A 19,259-nucleotide genomic window follows, 5' to 3' on the forward strand; every position below is an offset into this window, starting at 1 on the left:
TTCAGTGGACTTCGTAGTTCAATGAGCTGATTAAAGGTCAGTTATTTGCAATCATGCAACTGCTGAAGGACACACACGCACAAACAACACACACACAAGCACATCATTCCACTACTTTCATAAAACATTAAACAACATTTTTTTTCCACTTCGGACAACACAATAAAAGCAAATCAAAGCACTATGACACCGCGAGCAGAGTCTACACAGCAACCTGCAGTTATGGGTCAGATATGGGTGACCAAACCTAAAAAGATCCACCGGAGAAGAAGAAACAAGAAGCTACAGCCAAGGATAGCTAACACACACACACGCACACACATGCTCACTCTGCCGCCACGCTCTCACCCATGTTAGCGGTGGATATTTAACATATAATGTTTTTACAGTTTTGTCTCATCTCATCATGTGGTAATTCTCTGGTGCTGCTGGCAACAGACTCTTGCACATTAAATTCTGCCTGATGTTTGATTTTTTTGGTTTCGGCTTCTCCTGGGGTCACCATAGTGGATCACCTGCTCGTGATCTGCATATTTGACTTGGAAGATAACCGGACTTGGGACCAGGGAGTACACTGGATGTGCTCCCCTTTCCCCGGGCTCAATTTTTGGGGCTTTTCCATTATACAGCACACTTCTAGCACTACTCTACCTGGTGATTTTTTGGTATCTGCTCTGGCAAGGTTTCTAAGTGCGGTGAGCCAATACAAAAATGTGACGTCAACAGACTGCTGACAACTGATTGGTCAGAGAGTATCATCACTAGAAGAGAGTGTTCCAGCAAACATACATGGCTGCTGTCCACACCCCACCGAGTACTATGAAGTAATGGAAAACCACTTGCCTGATACCAAAGCAAGTAGATTTGAGTAGTGGTAGAACTGTATAATGGAAAAGCGCCAATAGTGTCCAATTAACCCAATCAGTGGGTGTGTGTACAGTATGTTCTGGAAACTTTGCCAACCATGCGCTATAATTTTTTCAACTGGAATTGCAATCACAGTTTTATTTTGGTGAATTCCGTGCAAATATGCAATTGCTGAAGAGCACACATGGGCACCTTTGATGTGATTAATAAACCATCTGAATGAAAGATCCTTTTGGGACTATTCAATTTTACTTCTGCAGGGAACACAAAATAGGCACTGAAAATAATTGCATGTTGTGGATGTTTGTGACCGGACATAAAATCAGTTGAGCTCTCATCTAGAGCAGTCAGAGCAAAGCTGCAAGTACAGCCAGCGAGAGTTATGAAGCATTATCTGACAGGACAATAGCTAACTAATAGACCTCTCAGCACATACGCTTAAAGCCCTCACCATTGATAAAACAGAGAGCAAGGGAGCATTCAAGAAAGAGATTGAGAAAGGGGAAAGATGGAAGACTGAGATTATGAAAAAACACACGTCTCTGCAAAAATTTCATTATGTCCTCATAATGACAATAAAAACTTCTTGAATCTCTTGAATCTTGAAAGAGAGAGAGTAAGTCCATGTTGACTGAATCTAGTCTAGAGTCAATATTCAGTGTTTCAAAGAACATGGGCTAACAAATTAAAACCACAAACAATAACCTCGGGTTCATTTTGGTACACTGTGGTCCATATTTTTTGGCGTTTCCATTAGGAATAGTACCTAAATAACTCGCCAAAACAATTATATTCCATTCTTTAGCACCCTTCCCTTGGGGTACTAGAGTAAAATGGTACGGTGCGGTTGGGGTAGAGCTCCATCCAGAACAGTCAGCTGATTGGGCAACAGAAAAAAATCACTCCCTTTGCAATCGTTGTAAATATCCCATAGAAATTGAGGCAAATGCCCGCAGTCTCTTCCTGATACAAAGCTTGTCATCTTGTTGAGACAAATGGTAAAAAAGAGCTGGATGTCCTCCATTGTTGTCTGTTGTCTGTTGTGTGTTTGCATTTAATGTCATCATTCGCTGTTGATGTTTGTTGTCGTCATGGTATGTGGTTATTGGACACAGCCCACGCCTGACCCAGGGCTTTACCATTCCAAACCGGACCGCACCATTTTGGAAACACAGCATTGGAAACACAGCATATGTGCGTGTGAAATAGGTGGACACTCGGTTTACACCAACAGCACGTGTCTGTGAATGGAGGTGGAAGAATTAAATAACAGACCTCATCTGAGAACTAGGGCATGTTGTAGGTGGTGCTAAATAAATGCATCTTGATTTCCTTGAAAAGACAATCTAGGAGCTTCCTGCAGACGATATTGCACCAAAAATATCCTCCAAGTTTCTCCTGTATGCACTTCAGGAACTCATGCTGTGTGGATCAGCCTAAAATTGGGGTGCAAGCCATCATGTGTTAGAGGAGACGCTGAGACCACAGTGTGTCTGCTCATACTGCGCTGTACCGGCTCATTCACATTAGCAAGTGCATCTTCTTACATTACATTACATTACATCCAAGTACATCTTGATCCATGAGACACATCCAAGACTGAGTACAGAACAGTATTTGTATGCTCCATGCACATGTGCATGTGTGAGTGTGTGTGATATATTACCCCAGCCTGACACTTACTAAGAAGTGCTGACTTAGTGTGGGCAATTCATCACCTAACCGTTTTCTAATGTAAGATTTCAATATCAATAGCATTAGCTCACCAGTATAATTGATTACTGTAGCAGGGACTGATATTCTCTGTTAAGCCTGCCCCACACTAGAGTATAATTGGCCAGATTTCTGTCCCGATCTGGCCCTTCCGACAATCATGGGGACCTTCCACTTTAGGCTGATATGAATAGATTATCTGGCCAAGTTATCGTCTCATGTGAGGGGTTAACAGACGCCATTTTCATGTCAATGGACACATCAGAGTCTTCCCGATGTTCAAATCTTTAGTATTAAACATGTTTAATATTTACGACTGAACAGTGATTGGGCGTGAGCAGAAACCATAACTTAGAGTTGATCCAGTCTTCTCAGCCATGACTTCTTGTTTTTGCGTTTCTCAGCACAAAACATCGCAAACACAAACAGCTATTACTGACAACGCCGACAGTTCACCTCCGTGCCTGTTTACTATATTCTGAAGTCCCATTAAAACACGCAAGTTCCTGTGAGATCCAAACTCCCTGGAACCCCATCCCTGAAATTGTTCTATTATACGGCAAGTGTGTGTGGTCCCGCATCGAGTCTTCATGCTTTGTCAGGATTTAAGCATTGAAAATTGGAAACAAAGTTCTTTGTGTCTGTGGTCACCCACGTTTTTTAAATCAAGTCAGATTTGAAAATCCTCTAGTGTGGGGCAGGCTTTAGAAGGTCTCCCATTGTGATGTGACATCCAGGGAGATTGAGCAATATATCACAGAACCTGACAGACTGAATATATCTGATCCTCACTATAGCCCTGGAGCGGACATTATTCCAGACCTGTAGCATTACGACGTCTTCAACTTTCTGATAAAGATTCCCTCATTGTACTCCAGAGAACGCTTACACACACAAGATATTTAAGTTGGTTAGTGTTGGTGTTTGATTCAGATTTGCAGCTGCCTGGTTAAGGCAATATTTCCCCCTAACTTTCTTATATAGAATAAAGGGTTTATAAATGTCATAGTCTCAAAATTCAGTACAACATTAAATTTTAGTCCAAAACACTTTCACATCAATAACTAAAAAAAATGTATTTCCATTAAGTTTGCTTTAACTGCCAACTGCGAAGCTGCAAATCTGGATGCCAACTTCAGCATCGTTATTCAGTACCTGCTATGAAGTGACCTGAAGTGTCAGGATGTTGCCTGCTCTTCTTGTTTCCATCTCCCTCGGTGTGGCAAACTCTCCTCTCCCTGCACAGCTGTCTTCAATCAGCCCTCACCAAACCTCACCACCTGCAGTATATCTACCTGGTTCTTCTCCTCAAACCACTGCCAGACCGTCAACTTCCACAGCATGAATTCTCATACTTTATCTCCCTCTGTTCAGGTCCTCATGCCCGGTTCACTCGTCTGCCTCTGTCTGCCCTGGATCCTGGACAAATCAAACTCTCTCCACCCTGTCTGCCCACGCCGCCACCCTCCTCCATTGGACTTCACAGTTTGATCAGTAAATCTCCTAAAATTGCTCATCCAGTCTGAGGTTCTTTGCCAACTCTGCCAGTCTCTGTATCGTTGTGGATCCAGTAAAATGCTCTCCCATTAGCAACACCTATCCACCATCTTCACTTCCTTTTATGAAAACAGCTAGTGAAGAGGCAAGTTCCTTACATAGTAAGGGTTTACAGTACATAGTAGTAAGTCTAACACTAATTAAGGGCTGACTGTATGTATATGAGATTATTCCAATGAGACCAAATGATGCAGACCACTGCTGGATCCATGAAAGATACAGCGCAAATTTCATTACTTCTGCAAACACACATGAAGTCCACTAACCAAATGCCTTTTGTTAATGCATTCAAGGAACCGTGTAAATTCCACCACTTCTACAATCCACTAAACAAATACTGTACTTACTACCACGGAAACCTTGCGGTAATAGATGTACAATCAAGCATGGAAACACAGATATCTTGGGATTTTTGTATTGGTGGTGGGAAAATATGAATAATGTCAACATTTTTATTTTCATATGTGTAATGCTACACATTTATGATTCACAATCTGAGACCACCAGTGTGATGAGTTCGGTAGCCTGTACACGTTGAGAAATACATGTTTCTCTGGAGCCAGTAGCTACAGTATAAACAGCAATATTTGACCTACGACTGTGTCCTTCCCCCAAATCCTTCAATTTACTTGCACCACCACGCTCTCTCTCTCCAATCTGTGTGCGTGTGTGTGTATTATTGACAGACAGCAGCGGGGGGGTGTGCGATGTTGTGAGACTCTGACAAGCTGCATTTCACGGAGCAGATGAAGCATTTTGAAGTCCTTTAAATCCCTTTAAGGGTCCGGCCAGGGACTTAGCCTCTGATGCTGCTGCTGCTGCTGCTGTTTAAGACTCTTGCTGAGAAAAACCTGGGATCTAGAAGATGTTGCCCCTATTTCTGTGTATATGCGTTTGAGAGTATGTGTGTGAGAGGGAGAGGTTGTGTGCATGTGGTCTCGATTTCTCTCATATGTCACACGGCTGTGGGCCTGTAGCAGTTCATAAAGTCCCACATCTCTGCACTACAACCCCAGTCAGTGTAGCAGTCGCAGCCCCTCCTGACCACCAATGCCTTATCTTCTATTTTGAGAGAGTTGCAGGAGCGAAAGTGAACTGACAGAGTTCCAATAGTGTAGTTGTTAGACATGGTACGGCCATGGGCTAAACTGCTGGCTGTAAAACCTAATCTCACACCCCCCGTTACTCCTCCTCTTTCTCATTCTGTCTTTTCTTGCCTCCCTCCATCATTGCTCTCACCCTCCCCTCTGGTGCTCCTACAAGTCTAATCATTTGGCTCTTATTACTGGGGAGAGGGAACTCTCACACACACGCACAAACACACACACGTGCACACATACAGCCCATTCCCACTCCCAGAAAAAAAACGTTTAAATTAGTGATAGGCATTTCAAGCAAAAATGCTTTTCGAATATTTTTGGAACATTCCAATATTTGAATATTCTAAGTTCTGATTATCTAACAAGATGCATTCAAAGACCCTGATGAATGTCATCACTTTTGCGAGATCTGCAGCAAGTTGACATTAGAGGAGAAGCTATACGATGCATTCAAGAAACCTCTTCAATTTCATCACTTCAGCAAATAGACATGCAGTCCAACTTTTTTAAATCACTGCAATTATTGATAAAACGCATTTCTTAGACGCATAATTTGGTCGCACATTCACCTTCCAGCCTCAAGTATAGCTGCTGACCCTGCACGTTCGTGGTGAACCTTACTTTTTAACGACTTGGGACAGCACTTTTTATGTCATTCAGTTTAAAAGAAGGACCAAAGTAAAAGACACACAACCATAACCATTGTAACACTGTCACTAGGGTTGCAAAGGGGTGGAAAATATTCCAGCAACGTTCCACGGGAATTGTGAAAATTGATGAGAATTAACAGGAAACATTTGGATAGTTTAAAGAAACTGTGTCATATACAAATATAAATGTTTTGTTTTTGTCATGAGCAGACATGCATGCAAAACGATACGATTAAAAAAACATGAGGCAGATTAAATTTGTGAGTGGACCTTTATAAATGTTTAATTATTTCACTGAAGAATGAATTATTTCATTGAACAACAAAACCACACAATGTTCAGGTTTCTATAATCTGTGATGTCATGTGATGTGGGAGGAATGCACAGTGCATGTAGGAGGTGTGGCCTCACTGTCCAAAATTGTGCAACCCTAATTGTCACTTCATGGCGCTGTTGTTTTCTGTGACATCAGAAGTTACGTATGAGTGATGCAGTGAGATAATAAAAAAAAGAAAAGCACCACAAGGACATTGTCAGTGCGAACGGTGCTAATCAGCTTTTCTTTTTTAGCAGGTTCACCTGTGTTCACAAATCCCATGTATACCTGCTAATTTTAGAGTGAAATAGGCTACAGTGACTGTGCGTTCTCTGTTAGCAGAGCATGTCCCTCACTGCCTTTTATTCCCCCTGACTTACTTCCTGACTTTTTTCCTGACCTAGTCTCTAGTCTGATAAATTTGACTGTTTCTTCGTAAGTCAGTCTCCTTCGCTCTCGTTCTCTCTCCCAGGCAGCCAGGGGGACAAATTGGCGCCCGGCTGAGCTAAATGTGCCTGGTGCTGTGAGCCAGATGGTAGTGGCAGAGGGAAGAGGGGGGGGGAGCGAAAGGATGGATGCTACTGAGAGACAGAGTACCGGAGCCTTGGTGAGGTCGGGCAGCGTGGGGAGCTCGCATTGCACACTGATTATCTATTAGTGCTCAGGGGCCCGAAAGCTGTGCACAAACACTTGCCAGGGGCCAGTTTGACCTGATTAGACGCAGAAATGAACCCATAAAGTTAGGAGATTGGCAGATTGTGAAGTAAACTGGTGAGGACGAAATGGGACTGACAGATGATGTAAGGCTGTTAAGATGCAGCGGGAGAGGAAGTGAGGATTAGAGACTCAGACAGAGGGAGAGAGAGGTGTGATCTGCCTCTGCTGAGAGGTAGATATGCTGTTAATTAGCTGCACTTCATTTAATCTGGGGTCATTTCAGTTTCACTCTTCCTTTTTTTGCAAAATAATAGATCATTTGACCACAATTATAGACACTTCGTAATTGCTCTACCAAAATATAAAGATGAGATCATTTATTAGTAATTGAATCTTATTGCTTTTGTTCAAGATATAAAAACACATTTAACCAATTTAGAATACTTAATCTGAGGAAAATCACCTGATAATGCAGCAGGATGCAGGACCACTGTGCTCAATGATTTCATGAAATGAGTGCTGATTCCAGTTACTGGTTTATTATAGAAACCCATGTGCTCTAACATGATTTAAAGCAGAACTATGCAGTTTCAGAGTCATTCCGATGGTTAAATGTCTTGTTGCAGAAAATGTTGTCATTCAAACCCCAAAATGATGTTTTCAAATGTCTTCCTTATTCTGAACAATTTGTTTGTTATATGAAGCAAAGAAACCAGAACATATTCACGTTTTTAGAAGCTGAAGAATCAGAACATTTGGTCTAACAAATTCATTGCTTATTAAATGATTCGATGATTAATTTATTAATCGATTAATACTTGTTAATTGATTCATCATTTTGGTATTACTAAGTACTCAGTATCGGCCAGTGCTCACATTTAAGTTATTGTACTGTAAAAAAGGGCTGTATAGCTGAGCCCCAAAGTGCAGCCAATGGTGCATCTCTTTATCCCTGTCTTTGTCCAGGTCTCCCAACATTCAGCAAGAAAGATTTAAAATGCCCCAAAACATACTTAAAAGCAGGACAAATGGAACAGCACATGGAGTTAAAGTACGGATAAGGACTTTCATTTCAGCATAAGTGTGTTGTCCTGTCTCTTTTAGTCTCATACACTTCCTCCCTCCCTCTTCTCTCTTTTACAGGGACACTCTCTTTCTGGTGACTTTCAGCTGCTCACTTCATGCTCCACTTTCTTTCACATCAACCCAAATCCCAGTATTTTTGTGCTTATGTAACACAAACCATAAGATTTAGGCTTCAGTAGCAGACCAATGAGCTGACTTTGCTCTCTACCTCAGAATTCTCCTATCATGGTGCACAAAGCTGCCTCAGCTTTCCACGCATTTAAGGAGCACTGTGGGCACGCTCACGCATCCAAACACACGGACTCATGACGGCATGAAGACGGAGTATGCTGACATTTAATAAAACACAGGCGGAGTGTGTGTGTGTGTGTGTGCTTGTTTGTAGATTGGTACATACTGTATGTGAGTAAGCCCAGTTTGTGCCTTGCTGAATGTGTGTGAGTGTGTCATGATCACCTCAGGCTTCCTCCAAGCACCACGCAGGAGGACTTTAGAGCCCCCTCTTCCGTCCTCTGCAGTGTAAAGTACTGTATATACACATTCTCTCTCACATGATCCCTGTGGACTAAACACACCTCTTGTACAGTAACTGTGATGGCCGAGGACCAAGTCGTGTAAAATTTAAAATGGTGTGAGGGTGGGCATTAAGGGTGGGCTATATGGCAAAAATATCAAAACATGAACAAATCCCAATCACGATTTTTCACTATTTTGCAAGTAACTGAACAGTGCAGCCAAACACTTTCCCTATGTAACACTATAGCCATAAAAGTAAAAATTAGCGATGCATGACATTGGACTTGGGCAGATAACCAATACCAGTAAATATATATTTATATTTATATTATGTTATATATTATATAAATATAAATATATATATATATGTATAATATATATGTATATATATATATATATATATATATACATATATACCTTCATGATGTCTAATTCAATACCATATCTGTTAATAAAAGCCTCACAACCCAACCCAAAGCACACAGGCTCTCACACAGATGTTGTTTTCACTCGGACATTTTCTATACAAATTTCATTTAACGACATAATATACTGTGAAAGGTCATTATGTCTTCTGATTGAACTTAGTTTTTTGGTTTGTTTTTTAGACAATGGTAAGATTTCCTTTACCTTGTGAACAAGTTTCGGTGTGTATCTTCTGCCTTCCTTAGAACTGTCACCTGATGTTCTGAGTAAGGCGGAAGATACACGCCGAAACTTGTTCACAGGGTAAAGGAAAACTTACTATTACTTGTTACTATTGTACCAAAAAACTACAACCAACAATAAAAAACACAAAATGCAAAAAAGAAAGTACACTACATGTGTTGTGTAGGGGAGGAAATATCTACCACCAATTAACAATCACTCCCCAATAAGTATTTCATTAGCATTAGCAAGAGGTTTTCCAAAGTAAAGTATAGTAAATATTTATTTAATCTTACTCCATTTAAACAACAATTAACTTTACTTTAAATATCGTTGGGAAATAAAGTTAACCAATCATTGAAAATGTAAAGCCATTAAGAATTAAATCCTATTGTCAAGAAATCTGACACTGGTCTAGTTCAGGAATGGTTTATATTATAAAAACCACTCAGTGACCTTTTTCCACATAGAAGAGTAGCCCTAATGCCAAGGTTGAAGTATTCAGAGGTCAGAAATGTAACTCCACATTTATATTTATATTCAGTAGGGACGGGAATGACACGATACCAATAATATCACGATACAATAATTATGTGATCGTCAACATACTGCAAGACAATCCTATAGCGATACATCGCGATGTCTGTCTAACTAAAGAAAACAAAACGTCCGTGAAAAGATAAAATGCAGGATTTCTCTATTTATTCACAACATAGAGAACAAAGTGCATAAAGTCCATGTATTAAACGTCGACGGGGCATCTCTTAGCGTAGCTTTCTCCGCCATTATCCCACCATAAACTCCCTCTTCTTCGGCCAGGTAACTTCAGCCCAAGTTTCCCTCTTTCATTGGAGCTACAGCGCTGTGAGGAGAAATCAAGTAGCGACGTCCTGTGAGTGAAAGTGGCGGGAACTGTTTACTTTGGAGCCCCTTAATTTGTTTATTAATATATAGATATTTGTGTATCGATTGTCGTATTGCATGAGGAAGGACGACTGGGGGTTGACAATAAAAGTAGTAGCTGTATTTTCTAATCTGGCTGCCTGTTAAACTGTTACACAGACAAGAGCTACTTTATGGAGCTTTGAACAGTAAGCAATGTGAATCACTTTCCCTACAACACTGGAGGGTGCTCTGCTGTGGCCTAAGGTCAGCAGTTGAAGAAGAAGTGGACCACAACAACTGTCTGGAGCAGCAGTAAAAGGACGACTGGGGTGATTGATAAAACTGATAGACAGAGGGAGTGTGAAGGGAGGAGAGAGCAAGAAAAAAAAAGACAGACATGGAGCATTTAGTGAAAAGAAAAAAGGCGGGAATGGATTAACAGGAGGGGAACAATCCGAATTATGAAGAACACTTGGGAAATGTAACGCTGGATTTCAGGGACAGAGAGAGACAGAGGCTCGTGTATATAAACACAGAGACACATGTATGTGTGTGTAAGCGGCAAGAGTCTGACTGAGTGTTAATGTGTCTAAACAAGGGTAAAGCACCAATCACTGCTATTGGAGGTTAAAGGGCGCGTGTGTGAGGTCAAATAAACAACACAAATGCAAAACAGTGGTGTGCACTGTAAGTACCAGTGAGGACAGAGGGGTTAGAATTTAGAACAAGAGGCAGTTGTTGTTTTGGAGGAGCAGCAGTGTGTGTGTGTGTGTGTGTATATTTGTATGCTGGCAAAAATAGCCAGTGTTGTGTCCGCTTGGAACAGGTGTCCAAACAACCCTGCACACTCTTACACGCCATCAGAATCACCACGAGACTCACATCTCACCATAAAGACACAAACAGCTTTCCAAAAAAATAAGGATAGAAATATAATTTAGGGAATTTTCCTGATTATGTGAAAATGTTTTTTGCATTGTACTTGAGTGAGTTTAATCCGTCACCAAGTAGCACTGACACAAAGTGTCACTGATACTGTCATATTCAAATCTGCTTCTGTGGGAGGAGATGATTAGACCAGTGGCTCCCAAAGACAGATGGGTCGTAGGAGATTCTTTTGGGTCCCCAAACACATTTTCTCAAACTTTGTTAAGATAAAAGGAAGTTGAAATTCATTTGATAAACATCCCTTGGAAGTAACATGTGTTTTTTTTGTTTGTTTTTTTTTGGTTCTTTAAGCTTCTCCCTCTCTATGTGTTGCCACAACGGATGATCCGCATATTTGATTTGATTTGGCAGAGATTTCTTTTAATCCCTTCCTGACACAACCATGACATTTATCCAGGCTTGTACACTGGATGTGCGCCCCCCCACCCCCCGTGGCTGTGGTCAATACAGAGTGTCGAATTAATAATGAGAAATGGGAATTGTGTACCATACACAGGGGTACCCTAGCCTTTGACGTAGCAGAGACTTGAACCAGAAACCCTCAGTTACAAATCATGTTCCCTTACAGCTTAACTATGGGCTGTCCCCCCTTTTGAAATGATACGTTAATCATAGAAAAATTATACTAGGTTTTACAAATATAAATGAGTCATTATTATGCACATTTCCTCTTCTGGGTCAGTGTGGGTGGATGTTTGTCTATATATGTGGCCCTGTGATAGACTGGACTGGCAACCTATCAAGGGTGTGACCCCGCCTATCGCCCTATGTCAGCTGAGAAGGGCACAGCTCCCCCCGTGACCCTCATGTGGAGGATAAAGCGGAAGAACATGGAGTACATTTTGGTATGTTGCGCAGGTGTTTGCATTTCGAAAAGTTGTAAAATCTACCTAAACATCCGTACGATTTAAAGCCTTCCTGCCACAGTGGTCTGGCACCTAAAGGGTGGAGCTCAACACACTGCAGTCCACTGACTGGTGAACAGAAAATCCTTACTGCCAGGCAACAAGAAGAATTTAATTGGGAAAAACACAAGCGCAGTTTTTAATACACTACGCTTTAAGACAGTATACTTCTTTATTTTTGTTCACACTTCTTTGTATTTATTGGCGGGCTACACTGTGTCTCGCTGGTATGCCTTCTACATAGTTGACGCAGCTCTCGCCATCCAGCCTACACACCCTGCAACGGGAGCACAAGCCAGATCACAAATAATCATTCCAAACTGAACCACAGAGAGCTGAACTGAACCGTACCAGGTTGTGGGAAATATAGCTTTGATAACACACAAGTGCTTTGTGTGGATGCTCCTTTTTCTTTGCTTCTTTTTGGGGTGAGATGATATGATATTCGCTATCCATCCCATACTGGTCAACATCACTGGTTTGGATCTTGGAAAAAGAAAACCTGATATGATCTGTAAACCCTGAACATGAAGTTTATGCTTCGCTAAATTATTATCGTCATGTGACCGGGGTGCTGCCACACAGCTGGAGTGTGACGTTATTTAAATGGCTGATTAAAGTGAGGTGGCAAATGCATCAACACCAATAATCACTAGAAATTCAACATTATGATATTGCTATCAGCCTCAGTGATACAGAGCCATCCCCTAGATTCTTTTTTAACACATTCTCTTTGACAGTGTCAGAACAGTTTTTCCCACACAGAGGAGGGAACGGGCCTTTGCATGTGTGTGTGTGTGTCTATGATGAATGTGTGTAAGCATGTGTGTGTGTGTGTGCAAGCAGGCATATATAGGTCGCTGTCTGTGTGTGTTTAAAACCTAATTTGTCTATGGGACAAGCCCATCTCTGAGGGCTGTGTTAGAAGCATTATGCACCGTAATGGGTTGACATGTTAATCTGAAACCCTATTCTCTGTAGCTAATGAACATATCCATCCTAGACTGTGTATACTCTGTGTGTGTGCGTACTTGTATTTGTTGCCTTTTAAGGACCTTTTTCTGGCGTAAACACTGACCTTGTCAGGATCAGTCGTCTTCATGGAGACCAAAACCTGACCAGAACCTCATTTCTGAGGAACTGATAGGTTTAGGGCTAAGGTGTGAACTGTGTTTAGGTTAAGGTTAGGGTTAGGTATTAACTAGGAATGGTTAAGGTAACACTTTAGCCATGTTTCCATCCAGTGGAATGGTTTGGTTCAGTACAGCATGGTATGTCATTTTTACATTTACCATTACCAATAATACCAAAATACCAAACCAGCCCCAACCTTTCCACATGACTGGCACCACCAGTATTGGCATTTTTCCACCGGCTCTACTCGCCTCGGCATGGCACAGTTAAGTTGCATTTCCCCCAACATAGTACCTGGTACTGAGTACTTTTTTTAGTACCTGCTTTGGCGAGGTTCCAAGTGCGAGCTGCATAAAACCTCCCGCTGTATTTCAGTCCAGTGAATGTGTCACACGGGTGTCTTTGCTCCGGGGACGTCCAACACAAGAATCAAGCCGAACTGTAGTTAAAGTTAAAAATACTTCCTAAAAATCCTAAAAACGTAAGTTAATCTCCAAAAATTACCAGGGAAATGTCTAAAATCTCAATATTTAACAGAGGTGTATTTAGTGACAGCACTGCAGGTACTTTTGTCGTGGAGATGCAACCTAAACCGTGCCATGCCATTACATGCCATGCTGTGGCTAGGCAAGGCGAGCTGGGACCATAGTGGAAAAGGGCCATAAGGTCAGAGTGGAGGTAGACCGGCGCCACACCCTGCCTACCAAGTCAAGGTACTATTGTCAGTCAAAACACAAGCTTAACCCAGGGCTTCACCACTCCAAACCATACCGTACTGTACCAAACCAAACTGTACCATAATAGAAACACAACATTAGTTTAGGCTGTCCAAGTGAATGGAAATCAATGCAGTGTCGTAAGAAGAATAGCTGTGCAAACCTGCATGTATGTGTATGAAAAGAGAGAGAGGGAGAAAAATGCCTGACAGTTCTGGGTCAGTCCAGTCCCATGGGTTCAGGAAACCTACAGAAGACATTACAAAACACACACACACACACAGATGCACACACCTAATACAGGTAAAAAGACATTTCGTTCAGCTTCTCCCTATGATCCGCATATTTGATTTGACAGAGATTTCGCCCCTCCTGACGCACTTTATCCAGGCTTGAGTACAGTGAATGTGGCACACACCTAATACAGGAAACAAACGTTTGTTGAAATAGACAAATGCGTAGATTGGGGCCAAAAAGGCTGCCCTGCTGAGCCAACACTTACACGTGACTGACCGGAGGACACAAGAGACAGCAAGTGCATCCAGGGAGCCGTACCGTCGTATTGTAGATCAGGGCAATAAACACACCAGCTATGATCGTGCTGAGCTTAGCTGGGAATCGGCCTAATTATCACTGACACATATAGGATAGTGGGGTCAGCAGCATCCGCAACTGCTACAACACCACTCTAATATATTCATCACACCCAAACTTGAGAGATCAGATACAGTATGTTATTTTTTTTCCACACTTCCCCCTCATGGCTACAAGATGCACTCTTCAGTTTCCAATGATGAATCGAGTCCAGGCTCTTCTCACAGTAAAAACTGAGCAGAAGTCCATCCTAACTGAGACTTTCTCATTTCTCTGTGTTGCTTCACCCACTGTCCATTGCATCATTATCATCGCTGCTGCTATGTGGCCGCTGTGGAAATGACCACTGCTGTGTAAGTCATGTGAGCGTATGCACGAGCGTGTTTGTGTGTGCTGTCTTGAGAGAGTTAAGAGAGCGTGAGACAGCTTATGCATAAAATACACCAGTCATAATATCTGCATAATGTCCTCCAGGTCTATGTCTGTATAACTAATATTTTTTTATTATAGTCAGAATAAAACATTACGCTGAACCATAGAGGATTGGAAAAGAAGCATGACACCCGCTTCCCACTCTGGCCTCCTGACACACACAAACACACACACAGACAGACACACACACGCACACATACAGACGTGTGCATGTGCAGAAGCAAGCAGCCCAAGGCCCTGTACTAGCAAGCAGCCATGTTTCTTCCACAAGAGGCTGCAGTGAGGCTGTCAGCATCGTTCCCTCTCTCTCTCTCCCCCTCTCTCTCTCTCTCTGACACACACACACACAAACACACATATTGTATTGTGACATCATACCGCACATTTAGAACAGGGTCAGAGGGTAACACAGCTCTATGTGCTGAAGCTTCATTGTCGTCATGCACGGTGACTGCACCGGCCCTTATTTCCCTCAGCTCTCTTTCTGTCACACACACACACACACACACACACACAAACAGTGACATCCCAGTTTACACTCAGCTCCAGTATCACTCCCATTACCACTGACAGACAGGCCACCACAGACAGAGGTAAGGTTTTTTTTTAAATCCAGATAACGGTGTGCTCTGCCCTCGTCCGTGGACAGCAGAGCTCTCCACATCTGGGCCCAGCCTCGCTACGATCAAACCGCTCCATCCTATACCTCCCACACACTTTTAAACCTACTACATTACCATTTCTACCTACTAGACATTCACGTCCTCCTGGCATGCTGCCACCATGAGCCTTTGAAGTGGCATATGCCTGTATATCCCCATTATCTTCACATTTATTCTCATGAAGACATGCAGGAGGAGTGTTTGAGGGGTTTCCCAGCTAAGGTATAGACTTTGAAAGCCCAGCTCTGCACTACTAACCCCTTTACAAATGAGATAATACTGCTGAACTTTTTCAGATGTAGCTCGAGTGAGCTTTTTTTGAAATGTGTCGCTCTTGTCCAATAAAGCGATTAAGATATCTTTCCATTTAATTTTATATAAATTAGGATTTATCTGCTGGCTCCATCCAAATCTCTGCAGAGCAATACATGTTTTTTTTCTGCATTAAAATCACCTGGTCCATGATTTGGAAACAGGAAGCATAAACATGAAACATATGACAATGTATGGGTGGTGACATCAATGTTTCACAGAAGGTCATAGGTTAGAATCCTGGTGCGATCAACAGCTTTTATGTGTGGTGTTTTTTGGGGGTATTCCTGCTTTTCCCCCCACAGTCCACAGATATGCAAAGTGGGGTCATTTGGAGATTCTTAAATTGATTTAAATGGTCTTCTGTCTCTGTGTTTTTGCTTTGTGATGGACTGGCAACTTGTGTAGGCCGTACCCCTGCTTTCAATTAGGAAATAGTACCAAAAATAACCAGCCCCTACAGTTCAATTTTTGGCACCCTTCCCTTGAAGTACCAGAGTAAACTGGTACGGTAAGGCCATGACAGTCAGCTGAATGGGCAACAGAAAAACTTCAATCCCTTTTTCTTCAATGGACACACACATGTCTTTCCTCACACAAAGCTTGACGTCTTTTTGAGACAAACAGCCACAAACCGAGCTGGAACAAAAGAGCTGCTGGACGTCCACTACTGTTGTCTGTTGTGACTATTTGATGTTGTGATTTATTGTTGTTGTACGACGTCACACTACGTATCTTGCTGACACGGCCATCGGGCACAGCCCACACCCGGCCTACCAAATAAAGGGACTGTTCACAGACGAAACGCAAACCTGACCCAGGACTTGACATCCCCAACATTACCGTATGATTCCAAACCAAAGCGTACTATGACGGATACACAGCTTTAGTCAGCTGACTCCAGTTTTCCCCCAGTGACCCTGAACTAGATAACCAGTAGAAAATGAAGTAACAAATGAAAGAATGACTAAGCAAATATAACACAAATGTCTTGTAACTGGATCTGGTCAAGAGATTCTTTTCAAGCCAAGATCTCCTTTCACAGAGCAGGACCCACACTAAGCTCCTTACCATGTCCTTCATTCTGCTTCCTCCAAAATTTCCAATCAATTCAACACAAACCAAGACAGTTCCAGTGAAGAATTAGTGATATCTAACCACCATGTCCACCACTTTCTGAGTCCACTATTGTCCGTGTGACATGTGGTGGTCTCCTACGAGTACTCCACCAGTTTGACTCCATGCAGACCGTATAGGCAAGCTGCACATGCTCCCTGTAGCACAACACTTTTCAGTTCACTTGGTGGCACGCTTTTATTTTGGTCAAAAGAGACAACAAATAAGATGGTAACCATGGAAACATGCTTGAGGCTATGCAAGGAGGTTGCTGGTACCCAAACATGCACAAATCAGTGCTCAAACAATACAAGGACGTACAAATGAGGGCACTACTGGTATGTAATGTGAGCTGGAGTATGCATTCATGGAACACTAAACTGACACAAACCCTTATTTAAGTATGAATGGAACCGTGGGCATTTACGCATTTGCAGAAATATGAAGCGGCTCCCCGTGGATGTGAAAAACCATGACCCAGCCCTGATGGTGAGACTGCAGATTGTAAAACAACAGAGAACTCCCCCTTTATCAGGTACGTCGGGGAACTACAGTGGCCTTTGCGTATATGAAATTATGTAGTTCTTCATTAGCATATTAAACTTTCACTTCTAAACACCGAACATATGCTCTGGCTGGTGTGTCCTTGCAGGTACCTTCAAAACATGTAGGCACAAGCCAAAAACAACAAATGTTTTTTATTTTAAAGTAATTATCAGGGTTGGCACACCTTGGTTGACATCAAATCCAAGGACTTTCCAGGACCAACCCCCTCAAATTAAAGGGCCGAATGTGCATACAGCATATGATGGGACATTGACATTTACCTAAATATCTACAGAATTTTCTTCTTGAACAAAATTCAAGCACTTTCAACAACCCATGTCTATTTAGGGCGATTTTTTTTCAAAATTCACAAACTTTCAAGGATTTCAAGGACCCGTGGGAACCCTAAATTATACACAGACGTGCTTATGGGACGTGTATTCGATCCTAAATGTTACACACTGCACCTTTAATTGACCTATGTGGGCTCCGAGCTTTGAATCCCACACTGACCTGTCCTTCTCACAGGTCTCCTCCTGTTGTCACTTCAGTGTGTCCTATGCAACTACACAACGAACAGAGGCATCACATCTGTGTCACCCCTCGTCTCCAGCTCGGCCTCCGCTCCTCTCCCACACTCACCTGAGGCAGCGCGGCGTTGATCTGCCGCTGGAGCGCGTCCCTCTCGTGCAGCGCCCCCTGCAGTTTAGTCTGAGACTGAATGAGCGTCTCCTGCGTCTCTCTTAGGGACTCCAGCAGCTTGTCCCTCTCGTCCAGCATGTTGACCATCAGCTGCTCGAAGTTGGCCTCCTGCTCGGAGCCGTTGGGGACGCCGCCTCCGCTGGTGCCTCCTCTCGGAGGAGCAGCCGAGTCTCCCTCGCTGATGGTGGGCATCACCTCGCACATCATCGTCCCCGCTCTGTGGTCAGGGCAACGCTACAGGACAGTGTCGCTGTCGGGATTGAAGGGGGATAGGGTTACGAGCCTGATAAAAGACTTACATTAACTGATAAGAGGGCCTTTTAACGCCCCTGTAGCAACCGGCAACCTCTGCAGCCGTTGATACGCGCCTGGTTTCCTCGTAATAAATTCCCAAACGTGCGTTACACCGCCTTACCTAATCAGAGTGATTGAAATGACGAGATGATGATCAACCTTTCATCCATATTAACCGGCGTTTCTTCACCCAGTGAGCAGATCCGCCCTGCCCGGCGCGCCATGCACTCACATGTACAAATCCCCGGCGCGATATGATTGACAGCTCAGAGGTGGACGGGTGCGTTTGGAGGGGAGGTGGCCGCGAGCGAGACGGCGATCATCGCAGGCGACATCCGAGGTGGAGACGGTGATTAATCTGCGTGCTTTTAGTCCCGGGGACAGTGAGCGCGAGTCTTATCTGCAGCCGCCTTCTCTGCTTCCATCTCTGCACATCCACACACCAGCAGCACCGAACTGACGCTCACTCCTACTCCTCCTCCTCCTCCTCCTCCTGCACACACACACATATACACACACGTTTGCGCAGCATTCATAGTGAGAACACTCATAGATATAATGCCTTACCTAGCCCTCTACCCTAACTTTAACCATCACAACTAAATGCCTAACCCTAACCTTTACCCTAGTGCTGACCTAAACCCAATTCTTAACCCTCAAAAAGTCCCTGTAGGGGGTGATTAAAACATGAGGACCAGCAAACATGTCTCATAGATAACTTATAGATGTAAAGCATTTACTAATCTTAACCCAAAAACCAAGTCTTAACCCAGGTCTCACGAAAAACAGCCCTCTAAAGTCCTAGGGCTGGTCTTCACCACAAACACACAGACCCTTAAACCAAGCTTTAACCCTTAAAAAGCACTTTTAAGGTGTCCTCACTCCCGACCAAGTGTTTTGGTC

The 19,259-nt window shown here is 42.9% G+C and overlaps 1 protein-coding gene across 5 annotated transcripts in view; it reads right to left on the bottom strand.

The window, feature by feature from the left end:
* Positions 1–18,807, bottom strand: part of ppfia4 (PTPRF interacting protein alpha 4) — a 72,286-nt gene extending 53,479 nt beyond the window's left edge. For all 5 annotated transcript variants that reach the window (XM_044023246.1, XM_044023243.1, XM_044023244.1 and 2 more), the window contains exons 1-2: positions 18,478–18,807; positions 18,003–18,312 (exon numbers count right to left, since the gene is read on the bottom strand). In XM_044023246.1, the coding sequence (XP_043879181.1) occupies positions 18,003–18,269 (267 nt within the window). In that variant the 5' untranslated portion in view covers positions 18,270–18,312; positions 18,478–18,807. The remainder of the gene's footprint in view (positions 1–18,002; positions 18,313–18,477) is intronic.
* Positions 18,808–19,259: the final 452 nt, after the last annotated feature.

This window comes from Solea senegalensis, linkage group LG4 (assembly GCF_019176455.1).
Source record: "Solea senegalensis isolate Sse05_10M linkage group LG4, IFAPA_SoseM_1, whole genome shotgun sequence".
Taxonomy (NCBI): domain Eukaryota; kingdom Metazoa; phylum Chordata; class Actinopteri; order Pleuronectiformes; family Soleidae; genus Solea; species Solea senegalensis.